The sequence below is a fragment of the Chenopodium album genome, chromosome 5 (genome assembly GCF_948465745.1).
Source record: "Chenopodium album chromosome 5, dcCheAlbu1.1, whole genome shotgun sequence".
Lineage (NCBI taxonomy): Eukaryota > Viridiplantae > Streptophyta > Magnoliopsida > Caryophyllales > Amaranthaceae > Chenopodium > Chenopodium album.
In genome coordinates this window covers 39,250,129-39,261,264 of record NC_137838.1, presented here as the reverse complement: position 1 = coordinate 39,261,264, position 11,136 = coordinate 39,250,129, and the positions used below count along the sequence as shown (strand labels likewise).

The 11,136-nt window shown below is 35.5% G+C and overlaps 1 protein-coding gene across 2 annotated transcripts; it reads right to left on the bottom strand.

Annotated features, from left to right (window-relative positions):
• Positions 1-3,686, bottom strand: LOC145632081 (uncharacterized). 2 transcript variants are annotated; one of them, XR_014112474.1, is made up of 5 exons: positions 3,279-3,686; positions 1,963-2,079; positions 1,770-1,856; positions 433-758; positions 1-342 (listed from the first exon to the last, which is right to left on the bottom strand). XR_014112474.1 is itself a non-coding variant. In XM_081684356.1 (4 exons), the coding sequence occupies exons 2-4, from the start codon at positions 2,021-2,023 to the stop codon at positions 589-591; spliced, it is 318 nt and encodes a 105-aa protein (XP_081540482.1). In that variant the 5' UTR covers positions 2,024-2,079; positions 3,279-3,686; the 3' UTR covers positions 1-588. The 2 variants fall into 2 exon arrangements, 1 of the variants encoding a protein (XP_081540482.1); XM_081684356.1 differs by having other exon boundaries at positions 1-758.
• Between the last annotated feature and the right edge of the window lie 7,450 nt (positions 3,687-11,136).

Sequence of the window (11,136 nt, the reverse complement as noted above, 5' to 3'; positions counted from 1 at the left end):
TTATAGCACAATTATTTTATTAATTAACTGAGATAAAAATAGTACTTCATATTTATACAATAATAAAAAAAAAATACATTTATTATCATCTAATAACTAAAACTAAAAAAAACAGAGCAAAAGAAAATCTCAATGGCAATAAGAGATTTAAATGATTTTCCACTAAATTAATGTTAAATCATTTACATCTTCCACCAATTTTTCAAGTTAGTGCAACTTTGATCTCAAATTCTGTGACAGCATCAGTTTACACTTCATCTTCTGATCTGGTCGACCTACTTGATCTATTACCAACTCCATTGCTAGTCCTCCTGTTTATAGTAGTCTCCACAACTTTACCACCTACCAAATATTCAATCAAAAACCCACTTCAAAACCATCATTCATACAACATATATCAAGCAATTAACGGGAAATAAAATTGATTATTACTTGGGCTCGCATGTTCATAAAGAATGATTCAGGGATCCTTGTTAGAGGATTATTATTGAGCATCAGCATAGTAAGTTCTGGGGTCAAAGATGCCATACCACTTGGAATCTTCTCGATTTTGTTATGACTCAATGACACCTTTACCATACCATTGCTTCATTGCCCCACTTCAAGCCTTTTTCCTGGATGTATCTCTGCATTCTTCAAGACTAGGAGATTATCTGATTCAACAGCAGTGAGAAAGTCTACTTTTCTCTTATAAGTCTTCAACTCGTCATCTAAGTTAATAGCCAATAAATTGCACAAGACTCCTTTCATTGCAATTCCTGAAAAAGAATTAAATATCTGTTAGGTAACATATATTGTAGGTATGCCTTGAAAGTTTGTATTCGATTTTCTTGCTGCATATTTCCAACATCAAATAAATGTATAATATTCAACTAATTAGCTTGCTGAAAACGTGGTATATCTAATTGGAAAAAAGTTTAGGAAAAGCATGAAAAATAAAAGAATGGCAATGCTTGAACTTGACTGATTAGTAGTTGTTATCTTGTTCTGGTAACTTAAGAAATAGTCAATATAAATGACTAAATGATAAACAAAGAAACAGTAACTAGAAGAATAAGAACAATCCAAAATGCAAGAGATTACAATCAAATACAAAAAAAAGAAAAAAAAATTGTCTTTATACTTCTTCCATGGTTGCAGTTCATTACACATATTACTAGAATACTAGTATAGGTCAAGGTTCTCAATATTATGCCTTTTAAAGCTAGATCAACAAGTACATTGAGTTGTAGACTAGATTATGATTTATGAATGCACATAAGGAAATAATGAAATCAAAATTTCATCACCCTATTGGTTTGTCCCAGCAAAATTCACTACTCCCTTTGCTAAAAACGTAGTTACGAAAATCAAACAATTTGGCTTTTGAAAACTGATGAATTCATAACCAGTCGAGTGCCACAAGCAGATGTACAACAAAGAATTTCTTTTTCATATGAAGTCAAACCACTAGATGCAAACCAGAGCTGGCAGCTCTTATCAAGGAAAGTACTTGAAGGGGAAACTCGTTCAAACCTAGAGAGCCTCGGTAAAAGTCAAACATACACCTACATTTTTAGATCATAATAGGACTATTATAAACTAATGAATGTAGTCCACAATAGAAACTAGTTGAAGTCTATGTATCAACCAAGTATAATAAAGCACCACAATTATAACATGATAAGTAACTAAACATGAGCCAGAAAAAAAAAAACAATTTAAATGAGGTTAAACAAGCAAATAAGTAAAGATAAACAACAACAAAAGCTAATAAAAAATATGCTTACCCTGATAGTGTCGTAGTGGTTCTAGCTGACTTCCATTGATAGACGGCCAAGCAGGCAGTATTTGTGACCCTTTTGAAGCCTCAACACCTTGAATTAACCCAACATGAGACACTGTTAATACTTAGAGGCAAAATGTCACAACAAAATCAAATTTGAAACTGTAATCAACAAAATTAAGAATGATCCAACTCACTTGAGAGTTTCGGGAACAAAAACCCTCTTTTTTTTGTCATAAGGTGGGGGAACTCCCTCATACACCTTCAACCTTGCCAATGATGCAGCTCCCCTCTTTGTCTTGTGAGGAATCATACTAATTAAACAAGCAATTTCACAATCAATACCATTTACCACAAACGATGATCGCTAAACAAAAAATCAAACTCTAATCACAAGGAGACCAGAACCCCTAAAACCATAAGCGTGTATTAATTTACGAGAAGATCCAACCATATTTTATCTCACAATTCAATCTCTTTCTTCTACTCTGTATGTTTCAAGTAATAAAAGCTTTTTAATAATGTGGCACAAAAACAAATAGAGCAATTTGTGAGAGGAGATAAACATGAATGTTAATCTTGGAGAATAACTTTAAATTGGATATTATCAAAAGAAAGGATAATTCCTATATAAAACAATAAGATAAAACTTTGCAAGTAGAAGCAATGAAAATTCCCAAAGTTATAAGAAGGAGAATAATCCATACTGTAATATTGAATTTTTTTTATAATTGATACAGAGTATATATGTACAGTATATAAATTGAAACTAACAAGATTAATAAGCATATTTTTAAACTTGAATTGAAACGAAGGAGAAAATCCCAATTGAAAACTATATATTTACAGATATAAATTGAAACTAACACATTGAAAGAACATTAATTAGCATATTTTAAAACTTAAAATCCCAATTCACAACTAGAAAATATCTTACTTTTTTCACAAATTGTTCATGATAATCCAAAAAATCAAGAAAAAATTTGTTCATGATAATCCAAAAAATCAAGAAAAAATTCAAAAAATCAAGAAAAAATTCAAAAATCTAAAATAAGCATCAAAACCAATACTCACTAAATAAAGATGAAATAACACAAAAATAACAAACACAAAAATTCAAGATAGGTTTTGAGAGGACGAAAATTCAGATAAAAAGATAACAAAGAAATTGAGTAAAAAATGAAACATATAACACAATCATAATACCCAATATGCATATCCTAAATTTAGGTGAGAAACTTCTAGACCAAAGCAGATAGTATCTCAAACACCACAAAATCCCAAAATCAATGAAAAAAAAGCCAAAAATCCGTGCTTAAGAACACATAAAAATGCATATAATTGACAATCATAACATAATCAAAGCAAATAATTCCTCAATTACCAGAAAAAAAATGCAAAAACATACAAAGAAGCAAAGAAACGCATAAATAATTACAATTAGAAAATGTTTTAAAAATTGAGAAATAGTTAAATTCGGACTAAAATTAATTAAAAAAATGGTTGAAATAACCTGAATATGCTGATAGAGGAAGGCAAGTAGTGTTTGGGGAAGGAAGAGGCGCCATTTAAGAGTAAATTTTCCACAGTAAAGCATAGTCTTCCCACTAGAGAACCCAGATTCCACGACGTAATTCACACCCACGAAGCCAGAAACCCAGATCTGGCCATGAACACCACCCTCACAAACCCACAAAACCCATTACCCATGAAATCACAATACTAATTTAAGAGTAAAGCAACGAAAAAAATTGAGGAATTTAGATAGAAAAATAAGGGAGACTGAGTGACGGCGGCAAAGGGAGACTTAGTGACGGCGGCAAAGAGAGATTGAGTGAGTAAAAGATTGAAAATGAAGGGAAATGAAAGAGGAGAGAAGATAAAGAGGGGGGAGGGCAAGAATTGACGGCTAAAGAGTGAAACCCTAATACGATTAGTAAATGGGCTGTGGGCTATGGGCTATGGACTCCTCTCCATCAGTTGGACTAAATTATTTGTGACGGGCACTTTCTGCCTGTTACGAATAATATAGTATTTGTAACGGGCAATAATTTGCCCGTTACGAATATTATATATTTGTAACGGGCATTATTTTTCCCGTTACGAATATTATATATTTGTAACGGACTCCTATTTTGACCGTTACGGATATATTTAATGTAACGGGCATAGCTTTGCCCGTTACGAATATCCTGTTACGAATGACAATTTTTCCACTAGTGTTGAGTTTCTACTCTTTTTTAGCTCTCTTTTTTTGCTTTATTTATTTCATTTTAATAAGTGTGGGCAATCCCGATCATGCGGTCTATCACTCACTTGGCATTCATGTTTCTCAGGCACGTACCGAGCACTCGATAGGAGACACAATCTGAGACGTGTTCATATCAAAGATATTTTCATATCAAAGACATTGGAACACTTTCCCTTTTGTACGCTTTTATTTATTGCTTATTTTTGCTATTTTAATCTTTTGAATCACTCAAGCTTTTTATGAAATTGCATAAGTTACACACCATCCCATCCCAAGGTTAGGTAGATGTTGGTTGAAGAAAGAAAGGTCTATCGTTAGACGAGGCTCAAAGTGGTTTACTAGAAAAGGATTGCATATTTGAAAGGTGAAAGGTAATTTGATGTGGCTACAAGGGGTGCCTCAAATCATTGATATACCTTGTGCTTAGCTTGACATGGGTTTTTTTTTTTTTAATGCAATGCAATGAATGCAATGATCATATGTAAGGAAATAAATGCTTATTTTTTTTAAAGGGGATCAAAATAAATAAATTAAAAAAAACCTATGAAATAAATCTAAGGAAGACAAAGGGTGCCTATGCTAGACTTATGGGGGAAAGGGTTTGAAAAAAAAAGAAGAAGAAAGCATGAAATCTTGGTCAGAAGCTTGCCTTGTGCATTTGTTTCATCATTACCCTCATTATTTTTGTTTATCAACCACATGACTCAAACTTGATTCAACATGCATGGATGGAAGAAGGTAGGAAGAATGAGGGTTGTGATATGGAGAAAGCATGTAGATAATGAAAAGATGATGTAGATGGAGAGATATGAAAAAATTAGGAATAGAATGTACCCCCAACTCAAATGACGGAGAAAACCGACTCATGCATGAACCTAAGACATGGTCATGGTGTGAAAAGAGTATGTACAAAGTGTGAAAAGAGTATTTACAAAGTGTGTGCTAAGACTAGTGAGTGTAGTTGACATGTTAAGACTCGTGTCATGACCATGTGGCTAGACTATGTGACTATACTCGAACAAAGACTAAGTTAAGACCTCACGTATATGCATTAAACTCGACAGGCTGTGGTATTTTAGTCATAATTTTTTATCTGTGACTCTGATTGGATGAAACCAACTCCAAATTAAAGATAAAACTCGGGGCTACAGATCCATAGGCTGTACGAGTCGTAGTTATTTCTAGAACTCCGGATATGACCAAAACAAGTTGACGATTGTGCAGTATACAGGAATAAAAATCCGGGTTGACTTAAAGGAACTATGACTCGATTTTAGACATATTTATTAGCTCAAATTAATTAATTAATTAATTAAGAAAAGTCGTTTAGTCATTAATTAGTTTATTTAGGCTTTATCACAAGTCAAACCAAACGGTTAGGAAAAAACACATAGAGTATGCACAACAAATAATGCACAATTAGTCAAGTAGGCACAATATGATGCAATAAGTTTGCAACCTAACCATGGCTCTAGTTCTCTAAAGTTCGGGATATGGGTTAGTCAATAGAGGGTCCATGGTTAATTATCCTGATGCACCGCGCGGAAGCCTAACCGTGAAGGGTTGGCGCGAGTGGATGGGACACCGCGAATTTAGAAAAACTCGCTTCCATGGTTTGGTGAATTCAACATTCTCGGATGTACCCTTTGTTACTCAGAACGTTCAATCAGGTAGATGAAGCATGAATTCCCAGAGGGTTATGTCCATATGTAGAACACATATGGGTTTCAGAAAAGTGAGAAAAACTCAATCAGGAAGTAGGATCGAGCAAGCAGTGCTAAAAACTAGTCAAAATTAGAACGCATATTTCTGGCTCGGTATTGGAAGAACTTGGCGCCAGCAAACAGAGTCCAGCGCCACCTTTTGGCTTTAGCGCCTAGCGACAGAATCTGTCGTCTAGCGCTAATGTCACAATGTTGGTGCTAGTCTTTGTTCGTTGATGCTAGTTCCTACATGCCTCGGCAGCTTTCTACGCTCGATAAAATTTTCCAGTTTCGCGCAGCATCATTTTGGTCCTAGTAGTGAAAGATATTCCTCAAATTTCCTACGTGTAAAAATCCTATGTTTTAACTCATTACGGATGGTCTTTCCAATGAGATTTTTTTATGCATATGACAATAATGTTGATCAAAATTACACACATGAAACACTTAGAACTTTTCGAGTCTCATCCACTCATTCTAAATCATTGCCAAAATAAATTTTAGGAATTAAAATAGAAATCCTCCCTAGCGGAGTCGCCAAAAAACTGTAGGGAATATTTCAAGCATTACCCCTAGCTTGAACCCCACTGTGATAATACACTAAAGTACGGTGGCGTCCAAGAGAAAGAAGATAGAGCAAAAGAGTCGCCAACAAGTTTTAGGAACTTGTAAACCGTTCACGAGGTGAAGGTTACACCCCTTAACGATCCAGGAGATCGTCAACTCCAATAGGTTTGGAACTATGACTGGTAGTTTGGGGATGAAGGTACAAATCCAACCTAAAAGAGATTGAACTCGCCCTAATAATAGACCTCTACTTTATTTTGATCGTATTCATGTGCGCTTTCTGACTAACATGCAATCAATAGGATTAACCCTAAACCTGTTTGTCTATGTTGGTTGAATTTAATGCACAAATAAAACTAATATTGGCGATCACTTGAATTATAATCAAATTAACCCTAAACAAGATTATTAATTATCTTATTAAGCATGTTTACAAGTACCAATTCCCTTTAAACATGCATAAAAGGAGTGATCAAGCATAACAATAAATAAGCATCAAGCAACATAATCATAATAAATAATAGTCAAAATTATAATCATCATAATAATTATAAAAATAATCATAATCATATCAACGCTAAAGCATAATAATAGCGAGATCCTAGGCATGATACTAACAAGATTAATAACAAACCCTAGCATGTCACTAAAAAGTTAAAATCAAAGCTTTAACCCTAACATGATACTAACATAAATATTAGGAAAGAATATAGGAAGTATCGCAGGAATCATAATCGATATAAGCAAATCACCCTAAATATCATACTAAAGAAAGCATCCTAACATGATACTAGGAACATCCTAAACATGATACTAGGAATCAATAAAACATCCTAATATGATACTAGGAATCAAAATAACAACCTAGACATGATTTCTATATCATAATATCAATAAATCAATTAAAGCACTTACTTGGATGTCTCGTACCTCTTTCTAGTAACAAAATACACGCGTTAGTAACTTCAAGGAAAATATAAAATCAAAGAATTAAATTAAATAATTGAAATAAAGATTTGGGACCAAACCCTCATAAATTAAAACCTTTCACGTCTAGGGCGAAGGCAACTTCGAAATATGCTAGGTATGTCTAGTGCTAATGTATGAGGAATTGTGTTTGTAAAAGGGTTGGTTTAGAAAGAGGGAGAGAATCAAGAAATTCTTGATGAGAGTTGATGATTGAGAAAGGGGAGATATGTCCTCTATTTATAGAGAAAAAAGAGGGTCGAAGAATAAGAAAAGAATCCGAATTCGAATCGAAATAAAACTCGATGGACAGCAGTTTTTGTGGATTTTGTTTTTATCATATCTTTTGATCTAGAAGTCTAAATAAAGCATATAATATGTCGTTCGAAATCTATTGAAGTCTAATTTTAAACCCAAATAGAATCATATTAAAATATGCTTTAAAAAAAAGATATGGCCGAAATAGTTGGACGGTGTCAAGTTTGGATAGAGTTTCATATCTCATTCATATCTTTTTCGTTATAGCTCGGATTTAATATTATAATATATCATTGGAAAGATAATTTCAATATAAAATTTGGATAAATATTATGAGGCACGAAAATAAAATCTGACTATCTTTGAACATCTTTAAATTTGAATAGAATTAGGATTTAAGAAAAGGAAAGTTTTAAAAAAGGAAAGTTTTTATTTAACTCAAGTTCTTTAATCTTATCTTTTCAAAAAGGATAATTAAGATCTTTTATAAGCTTATGGAAGGTTCTAATTAATCCTAATTAGTTTAGGAATAGGATTAAACCTTTGGACCCTCCACATGATCATTGTGTCGTAGGTAAGATCCGGTTTGAGCCCAATTTAGTATTTTGGCCATAACTTCCTCATTATTCATCGGAATCGGGCTTATAATATATCGTTGGAAAGGTATTTTCAAGCCCCATCCAAATACATCATTATTGGACCCTTATCATGGACCAAACTAAACTGGAATGCAAGTTTTTCTAAAATAGGGTAAGAAAAGAAATATTTTCAAAAACAGAAAGAAGAGATATTTTAATAAAAACATCCTCATCATTAGACTTTTCACACTTTCGCTTTGTTTGATAATCAAATGACGTGAAAAGTAATCTTCACTGGGTTTGGTTTTGGGGAAACGCATTTGGGTGTCTACATTAGGGAAAAGGTTATAATATCAAATATGCTATTTATGATTCCTGCGATGCTTCCTATTCTCTTCCTAATATTCTTGATAGTATCATGTTAAGGCTATATATTTGATTTTTATTGTTTAGTGACATGCTAGGGTTTGTATTAATCTTGTTAGTATCATGCCTAGGATCTTGCTATTATTATGTTTTAACATGATTATTTTAATTATGATTACAATTTTTATAATTTATGATGATTATTTTAATTATTATTATGATTATTGTTGTTATTATTATGTTGCTTGATATTTTATTGTTATTGCTTGATCACACCTTTTATGCATGTTTAAAGAGAATTTGGTACTTGTAATCATGCTTAATAAGATAATAAATAATCTTGTTTAGGGTTAATTTGATTATAATTTCAAGTGATCGCCAATAATATTTTATTTGTACATTAATATTCAACCAACATAGATAAACAGGTTTAGGGTTAAACCTATTGATTGCATGTTAGTCAGAAAGCGCACATGAATACGATCAGAATAAAGTAGAGGCCTATTATTAGGGCGGGTTCAATCTCTTTTAGGTTGGTTTTGTACCTTCATCCTCGAACTACCAGTCATGGTTCTAGACCTATTGGAGTTGACGATCTCTTGGATCGTTAAGGGGTGTAACCTTCACCTCGTGAACGGTTTACAAGTTCCTAAAGCTTGTTGGCGACTCTTTTGCTCTAGCTTCTATCCCTTTGGACGCCACCGTACTTTAGTGTATGATCACAGTGGGGTTCAATCTAGGGATAATGCTTGAAATATTCCCTACAGTTCTTCGCATGGTCGAGCCACCACCGGTGAATCCGCCTGCTATTGTGTAGATCGATTCCTCATCTGTTTCGGAACTACTAATTGGCTGGGGAGTTTTTTTGCGAGACTGCCCCAGATTCGCCTTGGAAGTTACTTTGGACTTAACATAGGACTTCAACGCTCCTTTTTCGGCCAAACGATCAAGCGTTCGCTTGAGGCTGAAGCAGTCGTTGGTGTCATAGATGACATCCTCATGGTAATGGTTGTGCTTGTTTTTATTCCGATTTTCAGCATAACCTTTCATTGGAGTCAGGTTCTCCAGAGTCAGCCAATCCTTTATCTCCATGAGGATGAAGTAGTGGAACCTTGGAACGTACGGTTTCCACTCTTTTTTCTTCTTCTATGCTAAGTGATCGGAGTTATCAACCGCCCAAACCGCTTTTTTCTTTTTGCTCTCTTTTTGTTATAGAGACGGTTGAGCAGGCCAACTCTCCTTCTGCCTGTCAGACTTTTTGGAGTCCAACTTCTTATTTGACAAGCAGAGCTCGGTAGCCTCTATGTAGGCTTCCGCCTCCATCAGAGCTCATTGGAGGGTGAATATTTTCTTGCGGACGAGTTCAAACATGAAAGTCAACCCGTCCTTAAGACCATTGAAAAAGTCTGTATAAGCCACTTTGTCAGACAGTCCTTGGATCTGGATTCTCACCAAATGGATCCGCTTAACATAGGAGCATAACCCTTCTCTACTTCCCTACTGTACATTGCCTAGATCAAGTCTCGTTTTCTTTGTAGGGATGTTCATAGAGAAGTTTAAAGAAAACAAGATCGCAAACGTCTTGAAGCTATTGATACAACCAGCCGACAGATTGCAAAACCACTATTGGACTATGCCCTTCAGGGTAGTTGGGAAGCAACGAAACCATGCAGCATAATCTAACCTTGTAGGTACATGAGGTGGGTGTATGCCAAGAGGTAGTCTTCTAGGTTGGCGGTACTATCATACGTCCCAACGGACACAAATTTAACCTTGGCCGGCTTTTCAGCCTCAGCTATTTCCCTGGAGAACGCAGAGGGTTGTTCCCCAAGGTTTTTTAGTCGAAGATGTCAGTCCATAGGCTCGTAGTTATATGTTGCCTATCCTCCGAAAAAAGAAAACTGAATGTAGGGCAAAGCAGGCGGCTTGTATAATGGTTGGGCCATATAATGCGCCGAGTTTTTTACATGGGGTCCCGACTGGACGAGAGGGCTGCTTGACGGGGTTCCATGCACAGATTCAGAATTCCTCACCGAGGTATTTTGGAAGGTATCATGATAAGTCAACATGGATGCCAGCTCTGACAGCTGATGGTTCTTCTTTTGCTCAATGTATTGCCGAGCATCAGAGAACGTCTTTTTGCTGCCATCCGGCTGTACATGTCGGATGGACTTTCTTGTTACCGTTTTGGGGAAACGGAGTCTTGAGAGGTCCATTTGGGGTCGAGCCTTCTTATTTGGAGTAGGATGAGGAGTCGGCTGACGGTCCCTAAGCGACTTCTGCTTTCTAGCCTGGGGTGGTGTTTTGGCCGATTATTCCTTCCTAGGAGCAGTCGCCTGCTTGGTGATTAAGTTTTTTATTTCACCCTTGAAGCTACTCATTAATTTCATGAGCTCATCTCGGGTGGCTAGGCTGATCCTGCCGCCTGTGATGGATTAGTCCTGCCCTGAGGGCTTACTTGTCTGTCCAGGGGGCCTGCTTGTACCCACCTGGTCAGCATTGCGCTCCCGCCTGTCTTTATGACGGATGCGCTTAGAGATGAAGGACCCATTATGGGCCACATAGGTTTTGATGTCTCCATCATCACCAAAGTCATGGTCCGACTGGACCACTACATTTTCTAGAGGCCGGTTTCTCTCTGGAGGCGGTATAGGTAGATCTTGTGAAGCCATCTTTGAGGTA